This window comes from Portunus trituberculatus, chromosome 37 (assembly GCF_017591435.1).
Source record: "Portunus trituberculatus isolate SZX2019 chromosome 37, ASM1759143v1, whole genome shotgun sequence".
Classification (NCBI taxonomy): Eukaryota; Metazoa; Arthropoda; class Malacostraca; order Decapoda; family Portunidae; genus Portunus; species Portunus trituberculatus.
This window is the reverse complement of record NC_059291.1, coordinates 9,680,663-9,703,162: the sequence shown is the minus strand read 5'-3', so window position 1 is coordinate 9,703,162 and position 22,500 is coordinate 9,680,663. Positions and strand designations below refer to the sequence as shown.

General features: G+C 44.0%; 1 protein-coding gene across 2 annotated transcripts in view; it reads right to left on the bottom strand.

Moving 5' to 3' along the window:
- LOC123513931 (mucin-5AC-like) overlaps positions 1 to 22,500 on the bottom strand; it is an 89,028-nt gene that overhangs the window by 21,286 nt on the left and 45,242 nt on the right. For both annotated transcript variants that reach the window (XM_045271427.1, XM_045271426.1), the window contains 4 exons: positions 19,880 to 20,006; positions 17,216 to 17,252; positions 13,885 to 14,054; positions 6,878 to 7,057 (listed from right to left, as the gene is read on the bottom strand). In XM_045271427.1, coding sequence (XP_045127362.1) covers positions 6,878 to 7,057; positions 13,885 to 14,054; positions 17,216 to 17,252; positions 19,880 to 20,005 — 513 coding nt within the window. In that variant the 5' untranslated portion in view covers position 20,006. The remainder of the gene's footprint in view (positions 1 to 6,877; positions 7,058 to 13,884; positions 14,055 to 17,215; positions 17,253 to 19,879; positions 20,007 to 22,500) is intronic.

The following is a 22,500-nucleotide window of genomic DNA, read 5'->3' as shown; positions in this document are numbered from 1 at the left end:
AGGGAAGGCGTGGCTGTCTGGGGATGGGGCGTAGTTGTTTGCCTGGGCTTGGGGAAACGGTATGGTTGTCTTATCCGGGAAGGAAACTAACTACTTTGTATTACTGAAGAGTTGAGTCTTGAGAGAGGTACGGCGTTCCCACTATGGCCACTTAATGCTTGGCGGGGAGGTAAGCGCACTCTGGACCTTGACACCATTGGGTAAAGAACTCGCAGGCGCGGCAGGCTGGCGGCAGGTCACTGCCAGTCAGGCACCCACTCGGTAGCCATTCTGAGGCGCGAGGCAGCCAGCGGCACACGAAATAGAGTGCTGCGATGTAGTGTGTCACACCTGGCTTTTGTTTTAATGTAGATTAAAGATCACCAACTGAAACTCAAGGTGCTCTGACTTCACCAGTCAGTTGTTAATAGAGACGGATGGGAAGAATTCAATTATTAAGTTAATTGCCCAACTGTCAAGCAGCCAGCGGTTACTGCATGGACGCACCTCAATCGTCGTGTTGCCGACAGTGGCGGAGACAACAGCAGCAACAGAAACCTCCCGCCACACTTCAGGGTGAATTGGCGTGTGGCTGCGCTTCCCTACGGCAAGTCTCTTCACATGGACCACTGTGGCGCAACTGAGTCCTGCGACTCAGCTGCATGAATCAGTGAGAGAGTGTCAAGCCTCAGTGACATGGTAGGCAACCTGTGTCGATCACTACAAGGAAAGGACACGATGCTGATGCCTCACTCTATCACAGGCACAGACGACTTGGATATAATGGAGAACCCACAGCTCCACACACACACACACACACACACACACACACACACACACACACACACACACACACACACACCGTGACGGGACACAATGGGCCATCACGCAGGGAAGGGAAGGAAGGGGAGCTGCTTGCTGCGTTACGGCGTGTTACGGAGCGTCTCCTGGCCACTCTCTTCACGCTCCCCGCCTCTCACTCCACTCCCTCACATTATCTCCCTTCTCCCTGCCCCTGTCTTCCACACCTCCACACGTGCGCTTTCCACGCTTTCCGGAAAGACTTGCACAAGAATCACTTGGTTTCAGGACGTAAAAAAGATAAGACGAAGCGCCCGTGCACACACACACACACACACACACACACACACACACACACACACACACACACACACACACACATAAAGAAAAAAGTTTCCCGAGGAGTTTAGCAAGACGTGGGTAACAACTTGAGTTTTGGTGACGTTGCATAATACTGAATCTTGGTTAACGTTTAGGTGAGTTTCTGAGGGATGGCAATGAGCGTAGGACAACATATAACTGGTTCTAAGCTTGACGAAATTAGATGAGAAAAAAAAAAAGAGTAAGATAGGTAGGAATTGGTTCTAAAATATAGTGAATGAATGGAATAGACAGTAATCAAGCAATTAGTGCTGAGTCAATAGTGAGCTTAAAAAGATAACATAAATTTAAGGATAATGAGAAGATAGATAGAAAAATAAGAAATAGGTAAACAAATCAAATAGAGGGAATGTCACTTTATGTAGCTTCCCTTATCTTTTTATATTCTCATTCCTATTAACTAAGTAGAAAATATAATTACTGTGTTATGGAAACCAGCGAAAGTTACACAATGGCAGGCTTAGGATGAGCAGAGCAAGGTGGAGGCTGTGACCTTGAAGCAGCCGCCCCCGCGTGACACAGTGACGGGGCGAGGCAGAGGAAGTGTTTGTATGACCCCCACCACCGCACTGACACCCTGACCCCGCCCCTGACCCCTCCTCACCTCTCCCCCGCGCCTCCCCTTTGCTGCTGTCACGAGATGAGCCACAAAACACAAGGCAGAGTGTTCGCCGATTGTGTTAATTTTGGTACTAATGTTTTCAATGAATACAATGAGGAGGAGGAGGAGGAGGAGGAGGAGGAGGAGGAGGAGGAGGAGGAGGAGGAGGAGGAGGAGGAGGAGGAGGAGAGGAGAAGAAGAGAAGAAGAAGAAGAAGAAGAAGAAGAAGAAGAAGAAGAAGAAGAAGAAGAAGAAGAAGAAGAAGAAGAAGAAGAAGAAGAAGACAATAGGCCTACGCGTGAGAGTTCTTGCAAAACGTGTGCGTGTGTGTGTGTGTGTGTGTGTGTGTGTGTGTGTGTGTGTGTGTGTGTGTAACATACACATACACACACACACACACACACACACACACACACACACACACACACACACACACACACGTGGTTGCGGTTCGCGTGTAACCTCTACGTAGTCTCGTCTAAACTTTTCCTTTTCCTTGCTTTCCCGCGGTAAAACATCCGTCATCGTTTCCGCCATCCAGGAACGAAAAAAGAAAAAAAGAAAAAAAGAAAAAAGAAATAAAACACCTTGCAAGTCTAACAACCCAACGGAAAAAAGGAAAGAGAGAGAGAGAGAGAGAGAGAGAGAGAGAGAGAGAGAGAGAGAGAGAGAGAGAGAGAGAGAGAGAGAGAGAGAGAGAGAGAGAGAGAGAGAGAGAGAGAGAGAGAGAGAGAGAGAGAGAGAGATATCCAAACGCATCCAAATACACTCACACACACACACACACACACACACACACACACACACACACACACACACACACACACACACACACACACACACACACACACGACTCCAATAAGTAGAGGGTAATTGTCAGAGCTAATACGTGAGTGGAAGTGAGAAAGGAGTTTGTAAAGAGAAGTAAAAGTGTGTAGCAATTAGTTTGTGAAGGAGAGGAGTGTCAATGAGCGAGGACGAAGGAACGAGGAAGGAAGGAAGGAAGGAAGGAAATGAAGAGAGAGAGAGAGAGAGAGAGAGAGAGAGAGAGAGAGAGAGAGAGAGAGAGAGAGAGAGAGAGAGAGAGAGAGAGAGAGAGAGAGAGAGAGAGAGAGAGAGAGAGAGAGAGAGAGAGAGAGAGAGAGAGAGAGAGAGAGAGAGAGAGAGAGAATAATAAAAATGAATGGATTAATTAACTGAATACATGGTAAATAAATAAGTGGAAGATGGAAGGATGGAATAAATGGATGAACGAATGATGGAATGAAAGAAAAAAAAATAGAAGGAAAAAAGGAACAGCAGAATGAAACTTCCTGGTTATTATCTTTACCTTACAACTTTCTCACTAATAATCTGATACAACTTCCTTTTGTTTCTATTATTACTATTATTGTTGCTTTTTTTCTCAGTAATGACAAAACCCGCTTCTCTCCTTAGTTCTGGAAAGGAGAGATAGAAAAAAAGAGAGAGAGAGAGAAAAAAAAATAGGAGGGTTTGTGGTGATGATCCTGAAACTCGAGCAGAAAGTGATGGGACGATTGATGGGAACACAACTTTGTACCTTCATTTTCTCTTCAGCTGAGTGAGGGGAAGTGAGTGAGGGAGGAAGGGATGAGCTGAGATGAGGGGAAAGGAAAGAAGAGAAGAGGAAGAATGGGGAAGGAAAGGAGAGGTAGGAGGAATGAAAAGTGTGTGTGTGTGTGTGTGTGTGTGTGTGTGTGTGTGTGTGTGTCCAAGGCCTGAGTCACGGTTCCTCACATTGACTCACGCGAGTTCTCACTACACCTCTGACTCACGGCGGCTCAGACTCAGTGCCTCCCTGTAGTTGAGTCACGCTAACAACCACACACTCCCAGTAACGTCCCTCTCCTCCCACCTTCCCAGCAGCCCCTCCTTCCGCCCACTCTCCCTCCCAGCACCTCCCTTCCCGCCCCAGTTGGCCACGCCTCAGGACACACACACAAAAAATAGTTATAATCATCGTGGGCTTCGAGGAATATCACGGCACAGTTCCTTTAGCTTAAGCCAATACTTGTACTTCCTTGTCCTCTTTCTTTACTTGTCTTCCGGCTGTTCATGTCTCACTCTTCATTGTTTTTAGTTTTTTTTTTATATCCAGTATTGGCAGTATAGTTATCGTGTTACAACTGTGTTTTTCTTTATTCATGCTTTGATTTATATGAATGGTTCTGTTTTCTTAAATGAATTTGTTTTGGCTTTTTTTGTTTTTAGTTTTTCAAAGCCAAGTTTTCTAAAAGTCAATATTAATCTCCCCTTGTTGTTTTTTTTTTACACATATTCTTATATTTTTAGTAATATTCATGCTATCCTTGTTTTTTTAATTTCTATTTCAGTTCGTAATATTGTTTTTATTTATTCTCTCACACTTCCGACACGCAGGACTCAGCATTTCATTAACTCTGTCTTCTTGCTTCTCAGGTTAGTTTTCTTACACCTCCATCATTCACGCACAGAAGAACAAACCCCTTTTTTTACACTAACTCTGTCTGCCTTATCTAACCTATAATTTCCAAAGACACCACTGACAACAAGGAAAGTGAAAGAATCTCCTTTTATTGTCTGCAGTTTTACTTTGATCTAAGTGTATCATCTCAGGTTACGCAAAAGGAACAAGTGCCATACGAAAAATGTAGCCCATGAATCGTATTTTTACTTCATTTTTAGTCACATGAACACAAAGGAAATTGCAACACGCTAACCGTCCTTCGTGTATCCTATCCTGGTTACTCTTACCCTCTCCTGACTATTCTCTTTTTTTCTCTCTCCTTCCCCTCCCTTCAGGCAAAACACAGTAAGAAGAGAGGGGGAAGGGAGAGTGCGAGGCGGTGTCCCCTTCATATCAACCACCTTATCATTTTTTTTCTAGTCCAGGCCCATCATTACTTCCCCTTCCCTCCCTTTCCAAGTGTTGGGGAGAGATAGGGATTACGCCACCCACCCTTAATTTCACGTCTGTTTCTTTCCTTTCCCCTCGTTTTTTTCTTCAAAGGTAAAGGATGCTGGCCAAGAGTGTACAAGATCGTAGAAAAGAAATATTTTGTCTCTTCCATATCGGCGTCTTTGTCTTGCTCTCTCGATATCATTCAAGTCGTAGAAAGAGGAAAATTATATTGGAAACTGGAAGAGGAGTTTAACAGGAAAGAGGCTAGAAGAGCAAAAATACTGGATGACTCTTGTACATCATAGGTCACAATTAAATTAGACTTAAAAACAGACATATACGAGTAAAAAGGTACTGAAAAAAATATAAACTGAAAACTGGCAAAGAGGGAGTTTAATACGAAAGACGGTAAAATAGCAAAGATATTGGATAACTGTTGCACATCATAAACCGCGGCCGTGAAATTAGACTTGAAAACAGATATGTGAGTAAGAAGGCAATGTTTTTTTCTTTTAAGTTTTCATATAGTGGCCGATGAATGTAATCCACTCAGTAACAAGAGTCAATAGGGAAATTTGAAGAGGTTAGACAAATCTATAGATGAGGAATACAGGTGGAAATAGGTTTGATAGAGAGACTGCCACGTGTAGAGCCGATGGATTCTCGCAGCTTGTATTGTTATGTTCTGAAACAATAGCGAGGATGTTTCCCGGCGGCCCTGAGACACACCACGATAATCTGCCTGTCTGTCAACGTCGTCACAGTGAAACAGGGTCATGCAAGGAAGCAGAGGTTAAGATCCCGAGGTTTGGGAGGGAGAAGAAAGTATAGAAAGTATCATCCATTACTCTGTTCCTTCGTATCTCTAACATCACGAAACTTTAAACATTGGAATACGCCGAGATACACCATGACTAGCACAACCACAATAACTACGTCAGCCATCATAATCACAGCATCACCATCACCAACATGTCTAACCGTCACTTTTTATCACACCACCACCACTTCCACTACCAGAACACACTACGCACCAATGACTTGCGCAATATGACACACCACCACGCTATCACCATCATCACCACAGTATTGTCATCCCCTTGATCCCCCGTCTCCTTCTCCTCTTCCTCCTCCTCCTTTCTTCATTTCCACCTTTCACTGCGTCCCTTCCTCATTCCTATCACTTTCAATTAATATTTTGGAATGATGTTTTCAAAGTGGAATGTTGGAAAAGGGTCTATTCATGGTTATATGTACGTTAGTAACACGAGAAACAATCTTGAGAATTTCCCCTCTGGCTGTTTCCCTTTACCGTGATTAGCGCTATGTACGAGTCGTCTCATGTTTTTGCTGTCCTTTACATCTTCCCGTCACTCCCTTCCTACGCAGTTCCATCACAATTCCATCCCTCAATCTCATTTTCTGCCTGTCTTTCGTTCTTCTTCTCTCAATTGTTTTCTCCACACTGTTTGCATCGGTTCCTGGTCTTCTCTTCTTACTATGTGACCAAACCATCTCTTATCTTCTTATCACGTTCGCATTGCATTCCGCTACTGCCTTCCCAACTTCATTTCGTTTCTTCTCTGAGTGACATGCCCACCATCCGCCTCAACATTCTCATCTCCATTCTTTCCAACTTCCACTCTCCTGTGTTCTTCAGTGTCAGTGTTTCTGCTCTATTAATACATTTGGTTTTTTTTCATGTAAGAAGGAAAAAAACTGGCCAAGAGCAACAAAAACGATTAAACAAAAAGGCACACTGAGATGCCAATCCCCGAACAGGGTGGAGAGAGCCAGAAGAATGAGATAATTGTCTTCAAACTCTCTCTAAAATGAGTTCAGGTCATAGATGGATGGAAATACATAAGCAGGTAAGGAGTTTACCGTAGTTTCTTTGACATTCCCGCATCATAAACCTTCTGGCCCACTGACAAAATCCTGACACGAGACACATAGCAGGTAGTTTGAGTCCTCGCTGCCTGACCTTAGGACTGTATTCAGAAACGCTTTACTCTCTCACCACAACTATTTTCTAAGGCCACAGAGATGATTGGCGAGGTTTTCAAGAGTGTTTCTCCTGTTAATAATGTAGAAATCTTGTCAATCTGCCTTTAGAACCCTAAAAACACCTTAAAAAACTAGTGTAAATTATAATAAAGCCTTTTGAAATAGTGGAGGTGAAACACAGAAGTGATTGAGAATACGAGCTTTACCTGGTTGGTGACGTTGCCCAGATGCACCACCTCCTCGGTCTCGCGCCTGTCCTCGGCCACCTGGTGAGACGTGAGGATGTGTTCTTTCTTCTCCGACACCACCACAGCGCCCCCCACAGGGATCCAGTCCTCTCCCGGGGCCTCGATCGCCGCAGCCTCCTGTCCCTCCGGCGTCAGGTGCTGCAAGGGGAGGTGCTGTTAGTCCTGGTCTGTGTTGGTGGTGCTGGTGATGATGAGGGTGATAGGTAGATGCGGAGAAAGATGAGAGGCGTGAGAAAGGAAGGGAGGAAGGGAGGAAGGGAGGGACGCAGGGAGTGAGAAAAGAGGAAGGGAGATGAGAAGTATTTGCTTACGTTTAGAATTGGATCTCTCTCTCTCTCTCTCTCTCTCTCTCTCTCTCTCTCTCTCTCTCTCTCTCTCTCTCTCTCTCTCTCTCTCTCTCTCTCTCTCTCTCTCTCTCTCTCTCTCTCTCTCTCTCTCTCTCTCAAGTATACATAGATAAATAGATAGATAGATAGAAAGATAGGTAAATAAATAAATAGAAACAGATGAAAAATAATCATACAACTTGTGAAAATATACATTAACAACAACAAGAACTACAATTTTCACAAGTCTGAGAGTTCCTAGCCTTGTTAACTCACCTCACCACCAACACCACCACCACCACCACCACCACCACCCGATCAGAGACGAGGGTGGAGCAGCATCGCACTACCACCACCATCACTACCAACACAGAGGTGGATTAAGTGGATAAGTGGATAAAACAGTGCCAATAATTGAGACCTTCATTAGAGACAATTTAACGATAATGACATACAATGAAGGAGAAGATAATTATGACTCCCTCACTCCCTCCACCTGTGTGTGTGTGTGTGTGTGTGTGTGTGTGTGTGTGTGTGTGTGTGTGTGTGTGTGTGTGTGTGTGTGAACCATTTCCGCGTGCAGAAGTCACCAGCCGGAACTCTGAAGATCGTAAACGCCCTTCAGAAGTCTCTCCCTTCCCTTCCCTTCCCTTCCCTTTTCTTTCCCTGCATTTCCTTCTTTTCCACTCTATTCCCTTCACTTCCCCTACTCTTCTATCCTCTCCCCTCCTTTTTTTTTCCTTCCCCTTCCTCTCTTTTCTCTTCTCTTCTTTCCTCTCTATTTCATCCTCTATTCCTTCCCTTTCTTTCTCTATCCTTCTCTTCCCTATCTTTACTTCGCTCTCCTTTTCTATTATTTCCTTCCTTTCCCTTTCGATTTCATTACAAATAGCCTCCTAACTTTAATAAATCTATTACATTTTTCCTATCTTCGTTATTTCAGTCTCCTCCACCTTCTTCCCTCGTGTTATTTCAATTTCCTCTATCCTCTTCCTTCGTGTTATTTCAATCTCCTCCACCTTCTTCCTTCTTTCTTAATTCCTTTTCTTAATTTCCTTCATCATTTCCATTAATTTCCTATCGCCACCCTTCTTTTATCTCTTTTCTTGTCTTCATCTTTTTTTTCCTTCATTCCTTCCCATCTTCCCTTTTCATTATTTTCCCTTTATTTATTTCATTTTCTTAATTCTCACTTCCTCCATTCATTCATTTCTCCTCACCTCCTCTCTTCCTGCCTTCCTCTTCGCCATTCTCTTGTCTTTCATCTGTTTCTCCCGTCTTATTTCCCTTTCATTCATCGTTTTGCTCCCCATCCTCTTTATCTGCCTTTACTTCTTCGTCTTCTCCCTTTATTGACACCCCCATCCCTTCACCACCACCATCACCACCCACACCACACCCGCCACCACCCATGCACTAGTTCCGCCACAAGTGTCACCTCCACAGCCCCTCCCCACCTCTCCCCAGCTGCTCACCTTGACACTCACACTGTTACCTCACTAGCTCTCCCGCACTCCCCCCACACTCTCCTTCCCGTCCCCCGCTGCTGCTGTGTAGACGACGTAAGAACACAAGCAAAGGTGCAGGAAGCCATCAGAATTACGAGTAGTTCCTGTGTAAAGTAAAACTGGATATACACGGTTGTCATTTGTATTGTAAGTTTGTCTCTTGTTTTAAGGTTTTCTATTGTGACTTGGCGTTAATAATTTGAGTATAGGGTATATTACGTTCGTTTTATTACGTTCATACACTATATTTTGAAACTCTCCAACGATTCGGTACTGATAGCCTGTTCAAGTTTATTTCTAACATCCACTACTAATGATTCCATACTAAACAACAGGATTAGTGCCTCCTCTATTCATCTGCCACTATTTCAGAAACAACCACCTCATTACCGGGTCTCTTTTTTTTTTTTCTTATACCATGTGGGCTTTTCACGGGAATAAAGGGGATACTTTTTTGGGTACCACCTATATTAAAGCCTATCCGCTAAGAAACTGTTGCCCTGAGTGAGAAAACTCAACCTACACTCGGACCGTGGACAGGACTTGAACCCGTGCGCTTGGACACCCCTCGGACCCCAAAGCACGCATGGTTCCACTGTACGGCGCTTCTATTTATTCACCACTATTTCACAAGCTATCCCCGCTTATCTCCTTTTTAAAATCTAATTTCTATCAAACTTGAATCCATGTTCTTGCCTTTGAGGATTCCACTTACTTGTGAACCAGTTTCAACCAATCGCCTTGTCTTATATTTAGCTTTTGCTCAAGGTTCAACTCATTACTTCCTGTTCTCTCCAGATTATCAACTCTTAAGATCTTCTCTGCATCAGCATCGTGTCCAATACATTACCAAGCGTTACAAACAGCCCCAATACTGTCAGACTGGGCTGTTTGGTTTCCCTACAAAACTGCCTAGGATGATACGAGGAAACTTATTACAGTCTTGAAAAACATACAAGAAAGGAAGGCGAGAGGACGAGGTGGAAGCGTGACAGTCAAGAAGATAAGTGAGAAGATAAGACGGAGGATGAAGAGAATTTTGCAAGAAGTGAGGGATAAGAAGGAAAAGGGAGGTAAAGAGGGTGGAGAAGAGAAAATGAGAAAAAGGAGAGGTGAAATATGAAATATGAAATAAGATATTAAAAAAGAGGATTATACAAAGGAATACAAAGGAAAGGCAAACAGCAGCAGACCTCTTGGTCCTTTCGAGGATGTTTGGTAACTACTTCTAACTGGCTACAGATAAGAGAGACAGGACAGTACAGGAGAAGAAAGGAGTAACAGGAGGAGGAGGAGGAGGAGGAGGAGGAGGAGGAGGAGGAGGAGGAGGAGGAGGAGGAGGAGGAGGAGGAGGAGGAGGAGGAGGAGGAGGAGGAGGAGGAGGAGGAGGAGGAGGAGGAGGAGGAGGAGAGGAGGAGGAGGAGGAGGAGGAAGAGGAGAAGGAGGAGGAGGAGGGAAACAAAGGTAAAGCAACAACTTAACTTGAACCAACGAGACTGTCTGTGTGATTATACTAACATTATAGATTCGAAGAGTAGAAGGAGGAGGAGGAGGAGGAGGAGGAGGAGGAGGAGGAGGAGGAGGAGGAGGAGGAGGAGGAGGAAGAGGAGAAGGAGGAGGAGGAGGAAGAAAAGGAGGACGAGGAAGGAAAAGAGTCTGAGAAGTAGAATAAGCAGGAAAAGGAGGAAGGATGAAGAGTCAGCAACAAGCACCACAGCAGAGCACACGACACTCACCACACCACAAAGTAATATTTCTGGTGTCACTCTAACTAGACCACGAGACCAAAGAAGTATGGCACTTAGCAGGCAATCTTGGCACTTACTCGTATATGGCACTATGATGAGTTAGGGCCACACAACACGAGACTCTTGGTGAATGACACACACACACACACACACACACACACACACACACACACACACACACACACACACACACACACACAGACACCACCTTGCCTCCTTTCAAGCATAGATAATTGTCTTTTGCGGAAATAAGAAGCAGTGTGTGTTAGTGAGGAGGAGGAGGAGGAGGAGGAGGAGGAGGAGGAGGAGGAGGAGGAGGAGGAGGAGGAAATGTGGATCAGTGGTGGAAAGGCGATGTGGAGTGTGGATTTAAGTGGGTGGCGGAAGTGGGCCAGTGGATGCTGCAGAGAGAGAGAGAGAGAGAGAGAGAGAGAGAGAGAGAGAGAGAGAGAGAGAGAGAGAGAGAGAGAGAGAGAGAGAGAGAGAGAGAGAGAGAGAGAGAGAGACGAAAAAAAAGTAGAAGACGTAGTAGAAGAAGAAGAAGAAGAAGAAGAAGAAGAAGAAGAAGAAGAAGAAGAAGAAGAAGAAGAAGGAGCTCCACCAAAACTGCTCCACCCTCAAAATGCTTCGTTGCTTCTTCCGGGGACACACACACACACACACACACACACACACACACACACACACACACACACACACACACACACACACACACACACACCTCAGGAAATAGGTAATGAAGGTAAAAACAAGCTTGACTTTTCTTCTTTTCTCCACTCAAACCTTTATCTAACTTTTGTTGACAGATCACATCCTACCTTTACTTCCCTTTCCTCCTCCTCCTCCTCCTCCTCCTCCTCACCTTCCTTCCTTCCTTTCATTCATCACAACTTTATTCATGTCACTCTCTCCTTCTGTTCCTTGTTCATATTCTTCCTATCTTTCTTCCATTCATTCCTCTTTCATTTCTCCTCCTTACTCCTTCTCTTCTATCTTTCTGAACGGAGGGTGACAAGAAAAGATGCAGAAAAAACGAGAATAAACATGTGATTTTATATTTATTACAAGAAAATATAAGACCGGCTTCCTTACTTAGTGATTTGCATGTACCGCCAGTGTGTGTGCGAGAGAGAGAGAGAGAGAGAGAGAGAGAGAGAGAGAGAGAGAGAGAGAGAGAGAGAGAGAGAGAGAGTTTGTGGCCGTGCATTAAGACAGTTTGCTACAGTTCCCCATAAAAATGTTGTATCCCACAGACGTTTTCTTCCACACGCAAGGAGTTCTGTTCTACTTTGTTGTTGTTGTTGTTGTTGTTGTTGTTATTATTATCATTATTATCATTACTATCATTATCATCATCATCATCATTATTACTATCATTATTAATATCATTATTACTATTACTATTATTATTGTTATCATTACTATTACTATTATTATTATTATTATTATTATTATTATCATTATTATTATTATTATTATTATCTCTCTCTTTCTCTCTCTCAAACCACACATTTAAGCGACACGATCAAGTCTGCCACTCTCCTCGTCTCATCTACACATCCACAGGTCGTCACGCCTTTGTTTCTACGCATTCACATTCATTTTTCATCACACTTTTATTGCTCCACTTTTTCTCTCCTTTTCTGTCCCTGCGCAAGAAAACCCGCGGCTGTGTGTGTGTGTGTGTGTGTGTGTGTCTACGAGTTGAGTGGCCGTGATGCAATGTAGTGACGGTGACTGAGCGACTGGATGGCGCCACGACGACACGGGGACAGTGACGGGACGGGACGGGAGGCTGTGTGTGTTTCACTATTTGATCTGCTGCAGTCTCTGACGAGACAGCCAGACGTTACCCTAAGGAACGAGCTCAGAGCTCATTATTTCCGATCTTTGGATAGGCCTGAGACCAGGCACACACCACACACCGGGTCACAACTCCTCGATTTACATCCCGTACCTACTCACTGCTAGGTGAACAGGGGTTACACGTGAAAGGAGACACACCCAAATATCTCCACCCGGCCGGGGAATCGAACCCCGGTCCTCTGGCTTGTGAAGCCAGCGCTCTAACCACTGAGCTACCGGGTGTGTGTGTGTGTGTGTGTGTTGTTGTTGATATTTTTGTTGTTGTTAATAGAAGTAGTAGTAGTAGTAGTAGTAGTAGTAGTAGTAGTAGTAGTAGTAGTAGTAGTAGTAGTAGTAGAAATATTATTATAATAATAATGATGATGATGATGATGATGATAATAATAACAACAATAATAATAATAATAATAACAACAATAACAATAATAATAATAATAATAATAATAATAATAATAATAATAATAATAACAATAATAATATAACAATCATTACCGGTTTAATTAATACAGTTAGCTAAAGAGAGAGAGAGAGAGAGAGAGAGAGAGAGAGAGAGAGAGAGAGAGAGAGAGAGAGAGAGAGAGAGAATGATGAACGGGAATGCACAACAAGGAATAAAGAAACACTGCACAAAGAAAAACAAAGAAACAGAGTAAAAAGAAAAAAAAAAGAGGTTGGAATGAGAGGAATGCTGAAGCGAAACACACACACACACACACACACACACCCGGCAGCTCAGTGGTTAGAGCGCTGGCTTCACAAGCCAGAGGACCGGAGTTCGATTCCCCGGCTGGGTGGAGATATTTGGGTGTGTCTCCTTTCACGTGTAGCCCCTGTTCACCTAGCAGTGAGTAGGTACGGGATGTAAATCGAGGAGTTGTGACCTTGTTGTCCCGGTGTGTGGTGTGTGCCTGGTCTCAGGCCTATCCGAAGATCGGAAATAATGAGCTCTGAGCTCGTTCCGTAGGGTAACGTCTGGCTGTCTCGTCAGAGACTGCAGCAGATCAAACAGTGAAACACACACACAGATCTGAACCATGGATGAAAGAAGGGAAATAAAATAACACATACTGCAAAATAGGAAGGAAGAATTAAAGTGACATGGACAGGAATGAATGGAAGGAGGGAACGGAGGTGAAGAGGAAGAAGAAGAAGAGGAAGAAGAAGGGGAGAACAAACACAAGACAGGATGGACCAACACAATAATGACACAACATTACACACAGTCGTACCTTCAACTCAACTGGTATGATTAAAGGAGGGAAAATAAATAAAATAAATAAATAAATAAAAAAGAATGATTAGACACATTGCATTTCACCAAACACTCTAGTGAAATAAATCAAGAAAAACAACTTATGAATAATTCTAATGAGACTCAAAGAAAAACATGGTCATGAATTCACTTTTCAGACTTGAGAGAGAGAGAGAGAGAGAGAGAGAGAGAGAGAGAGAGAGAGAGAGAGAGAGAGAGTGTATGGTGGGTGAGCAGAGTTTGACCAGTACAGTTCACCACGCACCTCATCAGCGACCACCTCATTCGTGACAGTGTTCTCGGTGCAGTCCTGAGTGACGAGCGGCCCGGAGTCCCCCACCACCTCCCCGTCCTCAAGCATCACCTCCCTCTGCGTCCTTGTCTCGATGTTCTTGGTGGTGGTTGTGGTGACCTTCTTCCTCGTCAGCCACTCCTCTGCCGGGCACCAAAGCGCAATCAATACCAGGGAAGCTTAGTTATATGGTGACAATGGTGCAGGGAGTGTGACGTGCAGTGAATGGTATGGTTAGGTATTTGTCCCAATCATAAACTCAGTCATTACTACAGTAGCTTAACTCTTTCACTATATGTCACGATTCACAACACTATAAGCAATGCATGGAGTTTTTATACGCATCTAGAAGTAAGAGATGATAGAAGGAATATACTTAGGCTTTATTTTTAGCAGTACAATGTTTGGAAGTGGCTGTAAAAGGGAAAGATGTGCCAAGTAGCAGTGAACGGGTGAAGTAGTAATGGTGTGATGATCGTGATGTAGAGTGAATGAATGCTGCAATGATGGCATGGAAATCTCAAAGTGGTTCTGCCTTTTCTCATTTCCTTTTTTTTTTTTTATGTAAGCAGGAATCTGGTCTAGGGAAACAGAAAATATGAAAAATCCACTAAAGGTACTAAAAGAGAAAAAAAAAAGTGTAATAAAAAAAAGTTATCGAAAATTTGAGAATGCCTTGAAACCTCCACATGACTTGAAGTGATTTAAAAAGAGAAATATCAAGAGGCCCAAGAGAAGGACGAGGAGGAGGAAAGAAAATGATGCAATGGTGACAGGAAATACTCTCACTGGTTAGGGACACACAGGTACAGGCAGGGAAGGGTAAAGGTAGTGGTTACATGAGAACAGGAAAATAAGGGGTTGGTGTAAGAAGCCATCAGACCTATACGTGACACTCCCTGCATGAACCACACCTGTCGATCCACACCTCTCAGCCTCATCCATACGTTTCCCTAATCTTTACAAAGCTTCCTAATGACTCACCACTAACAACCTGATTATTGAGTCCATTCCATTAACCTATCACTCTGTTTTATGGCCAATTGTAGGTGATACTTAGCAAAATCAATGTTAATGTGTGATTTGCTTTTATATTCGTATGGAGACATCATGGAAATTGTTCTCTCTCTCTCTCTCTCTCTCTCTCTCTAATACCCCCCGCGGCCTTGAACATTCTGATTCCGACTTGAGATCTGATGTGTCTGTAATTATCTGCTTCCGCTTCTTTCGCAAACCTTCTTATTATCCTCATCATCATCTCCTTCATCCTCCTCCCCCTCTCCTTCTTCTTCACCGTCATCATCATTATCATCATCGTCATCCTCGTCGTCGTCATCATCTCCTTTATCCTTTTCTTGAGTTTCTAGTTTTTCTTGATTTTCTTTTTTCTTCTTCGCCTTCCTCCATTTCCCCCTTACCCTTCCTCCTTCTCTTCCTCCTCCTCCTCATCATCATTATCATCATCATCTTTACCATTCTCTCGTATCTCTTTTTCTTCTTTCTCCTCATCATCGTCGTCATCATTTCCAGTGCCTGACCACCCACACACACACACACACAGAGCATTAGTTTCACCAAGATTCAAGGGACAAAAGACTGCAGTTCCCTCTAGATGCACCCTAATTATCTTTGAGGACACGATGATAATTAGGTGCTACTACCATTACTACTGCTAGTACTACTACTACTACTACTACTACTACTACTATTACCACACCTACCATTATCATTAGTATTCCTACCACACCACCACACAATCAGTATTCATCATCCATAGCACTACGTTCTCCTCCTCTTCCTTCTTCTCTCTCTCTCTCTACACACACACACACACACCGCGTAGTGTAGTGGTTAGCACGCTCGACTCACAATCGAGAGAGCCGGGTTCGAGTCCCGGAAAGCGGCGACGCAAATGGGCAAGCCTCTTAAATGTACGGCCCCTGTTCACTTAGCAGTAAATAGGTACGGGATGTAATTCGAGGGGTTGTGAACTCGCTTTCCCGGTGTGTGGAGTGTGTTGTGGTCTCAGTCCTACCCGAAGATCGGTCTATGAGCTCTGAGCTCGCTCCGTAATGGGGAAGACTGGCTGGGTGACCAGCAGGCGACCGAGGTGAAAAATACACACACACACACACACACACACACACACACATACACACACACACACACACACACACACACATACCCTTTCCAACCTTCACCACCGCGTTCTCTCTAATAGTTTTACACTTTCTCCTACCCTCACTCTACGACACTCTGACCTCTCATCATTATCAGATCTATTTCTCAAAGGCCACAGAGATGATTAGCAGAATTCTCTTGCTTTCTTTTCCATTATTAGCGTAGAATCCTCATAGCAATCTAAGGACCGTCACCAGAATCAAGACAACACACGTGGAAATAGAGAGGTGGGTGAATGGAATAGACTCGGTAATCAGAGTTGCAAGTGGTGGGTCAATATGGAAGTTTAAAAGAGGGTAAGGCAATGTTATGAGTAAGAATGATAGGTGGAGCTAAATAGGCATGTGTTACGGAGAGATTGTCATGTCTAGGCCTGATCGGTTCCCGCTGCTTCTCTTGTTTTCTAGTGTTCGTTCTGTAATGCATCGTCTTGGCTGTAAATTAATGGAATGGACACAATAATAGATAAGAAGTTTTAAAAAGATGACTTACACAAACAGAACTATAGGTGAAAATGCTTAATGGAAATAAGAACACCTGTGTTCTTGTATTCCTTGTATGTTCAAATGATAAATACAAGTGACTCTCCGATAAAATATCTAAAACGTTTAAGAATACCTAACACCTTTGATGCAGCCTCCTCACACCAGTACCTCCCTCATGCTGCACACCCGGACACTCCCAAAGCTTCACACAACAGTCCGCATTCTGAAACACTTCTACGCCGCACCATGACTACATTCAAAAGGTTGTAATTGAGGTAACACAAAATTTTCAAAGAGTTTCTATGTCTCTAGAGCAGCGATTCCCAACCTGCACCCCTTGGGGGTGCTGAAATCAATTATAAGGGGTGCTGGGAAGTGATGCACACGCTTCACTTTCTTTTACCCTTCTAATAACAAGATATTAGTTAGGGGTGCTGGACTGCTTAGACATGACAGCAGGGGTGATATGGTCGGAAAAGGTTGGAGAACGCTGCTCTAGAGAGAAACTAACAAATAAATTTTCAGTCTTAACAAGAGAAAATCTTAGGATCACGGATAATGCTCTTTGCGACCTTTAAAAACAGTCGTGGTGGGAGAGTAAAGTGTTTCTGAACACCGCTCAGTCTCACAGTACCCACCTTCCTTCACTGTCTCGTACACCTCGCCGTCATCCATCTGAAAGTAGGCAAAGAGGGAGTGACTATCTAATCTTAGTTCGCCACGACATGGAGGTCATAAGGCACCGAAAAATAACATTAACGTTTAGAATAGTAGTGCCATGAGAGAGAGAGAGAGAGAGAGAGAGAGAGAGAGAGAGAGAGAGAGAGAGAGAGAGAGAGAGAGAGAGAGAGAGAGAGAGAGAGAGAGAGAGAGAGAGAGAGAGAGAGAGAGAGAGAGAGAGAGAGAGAGAGAGAGAGAGAGAGAGTCATAGCATGCACATCTAGGGAAGCGAGGAGAGGAGAACAGGTAGAGATGGCGACATATCATGGAGGAGGAGGAGGAGGAGGAGGAGGAGGAGGAACCAAGGTCACTCATCACAATCTTAGCTTTACCTCCCCTTCTATTCATTCTTTTCCCACTCTCCCCCCTTCTTCTTCCTTCCTTCGTAGAAAAGAGCTTCTTGGAGGAAATATAGCAATAACACACACACACACACACACACACACACACACACACACACACACACACACACACACACACACACACACACACACACTATTCGTTCAAGAAATTAATTAGAAAACTTACATCTCTCTCTCTCTCTCTCTCTCTCTCTCTCTCTCTCTCTCTCTCTGTGTGTGTGTGTGTGTGTGTGTGTGTGTGTGTGTGTGTGTGTGTGTGTGTGTGTGTGTGTGTGTGTGTGTACCCAGGCACACCTATACACACACCCATAATAAAATCTCACAGCTAAACATACCCATTAAACTTTTTTCTTCTCCACTCGCCCCCCCTCCCTTGAGTACGCCCAAGAACGCATGTGATTGGCTATTAGTGAGTGTGTATCCTCCTCTCCTCTTCTCCCTCACGTCTCCCAGCATCGTCTTAATAAGCACTGAGTTATGACCGAATTAAACACATATTTCAAAGCCTCCCTCACCTCATTTCTCTCCTTTCTTATTCTTTTCTAATATTCTTTATTTTTGTGGCGACTCTCTGGTTTGTGAGGTTATCAAGGGTGTGAGTTAATACGGAAGCTTCACTAAGTCACCAGTCTACACGTGGCAGTCCCTGGATAAATTTTGTCTCGTGGTTTTCACTTCTTTTAAAAGGTCGTCAGTTTGTTGTTAGACAGATTGTTAAGAGGGTATGTTTTGTATGTCCTCCATTTGTGACTTAGGAGAATAAGCATGTCTCCTCCATTTCACTTATTTTTTCAAGGTCGTCACTTTGTTGTAGTTTATCCTCTAAAGAAGAAGAAAAAGAAGAGAGAGAGAGAGAAAAAAAAAGGTTTATTTTGTATGTCCTCAATTTGTAACTTCGAAGACCATATACGTGTTTCAAATTTGGTCTTCTCATATCCTTCCCCTTCTAGTTAGTGCCAAAAAATTAATTCTTTTATTATTTCCTTAATTTTCTCGTCTCTATGCAAATGAGGCTCGCCAAGGATTGAGGAAAAATATGCATGTGAATAAAAAAAAAAAAAAAAAACTAGCTTCCCTGTAACTCTCCTAAAAAAAAAGAAAGAAAAAGTCAAATGATCCATTCATTGTTTTTATCATGCTGAGGCGGCTAGCTTGGGGGAAAAAAAAAAAAAGAAAAAAAAAGCAAGGCCACAAGGCGTAAGGTAAAAAATGTGATATGAAAGTTTTCCTTTTTCTTTTCTTCTTTTTCCTCCTTTTTTTTCTTGTCTACTGAAGGCTTGTCGTGCCCTATCCTCCTTCTTCCTCTATCCTTCCCTTCACATCCCTCTCGTCCCCCACCCTCCACTGTCCTTGCCTCTCGTATCCACCCCCGTTCCTTCCCCTCCTCCTCGGTGATCTATGAGACACTGAATGAGGTGCCAGCGACCAAGTGGGGAGGGAGGGAGAGATTGAGGGAGACGGTGAGAGAGAGAGAGAGAGAGAGAGAGAGAGAGAGAGAGAGAGAGAGAGAGAGAGAGAGAGAGAGAGAGAGAGAGAGAGAGAGAGAGAGAGAGAGAGAGAGAGAGAGAGAGAGAGAGAGAGAGAGAGAGAGAGAGAGAGAGAGAGAGAGAGAGAGAGAGGAGACAAGATGGAAGCACTTGAGTCAATCAGCGTATTGTTTACTCGACACTGTATAAGGGGCGATATTAATGAGGTGTGGTAATAAAGGTAGTATGGTGTGGTGTGGTGATGGTGTACCCCGTGCCTTACACACACACACACACACACACACACACACACACACACACACACACACACACACACACACACACACGTACCCTGGGTTGGTCTGGCCGAGGTACCCCCTGGCCAGGTGTATCTCGTGTAAGCATCCTCATAAAAACCCACGACACTGCACGGCCACTGCTGTCCTGCCTTGCCTGACTCACAACACGCACCTCTCATGCATGCCACACGCACACACACCAAAACACACACACGCACGCACGCGCACACACACACACACACACACACACACACACACACACACACACACACACACACACACACACACACACACACACACATAACTTTAAGGAGTGGCACCTTCAGTAGACCCTTTTTTTTTCTGCCTTTTGTATCCCTTACCCACTAGTCAGTCTCCATCTTACGTAACAAAATAAAACCTCTCTCTCTCTCTCTCTCTCTCTCTCTCTCTCTCTCTCTCTCTCTCTCTCTTACCTGACACAGTTGCATCTTGGAGGGCGGCGGGCCTGACTCAAAGTGGCGGGAGGCGACGATACCATACGTGTCCTTGCCTCCGCCACTTCCCCCGGAGCCGACCCCGCTGGTGACACTGGCCGGCATCCTGTGGGAGGGGAAGCCGTTAGCAGGGAGAGGTACTGGAGTGGTAAATGAATGGTAGAGACTCAGTAATAATTTTGTCATCGTTGAGTTATTAGAGAGCTTCAACCACTTCAGCACCATGACACGTTTCCACAGTCCTTCTGCTTACTATTTGGTAATTCTATACAACTTCAGAAACTTATTTGGGGATTAAAATACTGAAGACTGTGGCCATTCATCTTCTGATCTCCATAGACTCTTACTAATGTCAATAAAATCATTCTAATCGTACACAAGTCTTTAGGCGAAAACGTGTCCCAGTGTTGCAGCGGGGTTAAATGAAGACTAGGTAAATTTATAAGACTATAAATATGAACACAGTTGAGAAAAAAAAAAAAAACAGTGGCAGGATGGTGTGTGTGTGTGTGTGTGTGTGTGTGTGTGTGTGTGTGTGTGTGTGTGTGTGTGTGTGTGTGTGTGTGTGTGTGTGTGTGTGTGTGTGTGTGTGTGTGTGTGTTACAAAGGTCGCGTACCTTCTACACGACACCGTCTACTACACCCTTTATTAAAATACAAGTGAACTTTAGCCAATGTGCTATATTGCGCCCCGCCAGGATGTGACCGCCCAGATAACTGTTTTATTGCTAGAGAGAGAGAGAGAGAGAGAGAGAGAGAGAGAGAGAGAGAGAGAGAGAGAGAGAGAGAGAGAGAGAGAGAGAGAGAGAGAGAGAGAGAGAGAGAGAGAGAGAGAGAGAGAGAGAGAGAGAGAGAGAGAGAGAGAGAGAGAGAGAGAGAGAGAGAGAGAGAGAGAGAGAGAGATTTAGAACACACAACATAACTCATAACACACCACAGAGACGTACAGCAAGCAAAGTGGAGTGAGTGTTGTGAAGTGACCTAATATGCAGCACAGAAGTGAGTGAGTCTGCATAACACGACGTGACAGAACTGAACTTGAACGCATAACGGAATTGACTTGGTAAAGAGGAGAGAAAGAGAAGTGATTTAACATGGGCAGAACAAATTGACGTAGAGAAGAGAAGTGAACATTAGAAACAAAGAAAAGATGAAAAAATAACGCGGATGAAGAAAGAAAATGAGCAACTTAACCTTTTCAGTACTGGAACACATTTTTTTTTACCTTGAGTTTTGAGTGTGATTAGACTATTTTATTGACATTAGGAAGGGTGTATAGTGCTCAGAAGATTAATGGCCACAGTCTTCACTATTTCAACCCCCAACAGGAGTTTCTGAAGCTGTAGAAAATCACCAAATAGTCACCAGAATGAATATGGAAACGCGTCATGGTACAGAAGCAATTAAACATGGAAGGAAGAGAACACATAAACACAACAAAACAAACCAAACACGCACACAAAACAGAACAACCAATTAGAAAACACACGAAACAAAACAAAAAAAAAAAAAAAAAGAAAGAAAAAAGAGGACAACAATACAAACACACATACATAACATAACACACGTAAGAACAACATAACACGTAGACGACCGAGCAAGCAAAGAACAGAGGCGAGTGATTATGAGTATGCACAGGGGAGGGAAGAGAGAGAAAGTCATGAGTTCCGGTGCGGACTGAGACAATGGGGCGACGCGATATGCACGTGAGAGCGAGTGAGGCGCCGCTGAATAAAGTCAAGGTAGACAGGTAGACTTCAGGTAGACTGCGCGCCACATCACCTGCTGATTGAATGAATACGACCGGGGAAGGGGGAAGGGAAGAGAGAGAGAGAGAAAGATAGAGATAGAGAAGAAGGGAGAGAAGGAAAGATTGAGAGAGAGAAAGATGGAGAGAAGGAAAGATGGAGAAAGGGAAGAAGAGGCGAAATGATAGGTAAAAGGAAAAGGGGGAGAGAAAAATGGTTGAAGGGAAGGAAGTAGGGAAGGAAGGAGAAAGAGAGAGAGAGAGAGAGAGAGAGAGAGAGAGAGAGAGAGAGAGAGAGAGAGAGAGAGAGAGAGAGAGAGAGAGAGAGAGAGAGAGAGAGAGAGAGAGAGAGAGAGAGAGAGAGAGAGAGAGAGAGAGAGAGAGAGAGAGAGAGAGAGAGAGAGAGAGAGAGAGAGAGAGAGGAAGGGAGAGGGAGAAAGACAGAGAGAGAAAGGAAAAAAAGCACCCCAATATTGAGACAGGAAGAAAAAAAATAATAATAATAACGATAATGAGGGAACGGAAGACAAGAAGGCGAGTGAGAGGCGGGCGGTGAATGGGCTGCCTGAGATACCTGGCGCAGTCACGTGACACGATAACCATGACAGGGAGGAATGAAAGGGAAAGAGACAAGAAAGGTAAATAAACACTTCCTGAGAGAGAGAGAGAGAGAGAGAGAGAGAGAGAGAGAGAGAGAGAGAGAGAGAGAGAGAGAGAGAGAGAGAGAGAGAGAGAGAGAGAGAGAGAGAGAGAGAGAGAGAGAGTGTGATTATTATTGACCTACACACACACACACACACACACACACACACACACACACACACACACACACACACACACACACACACACACA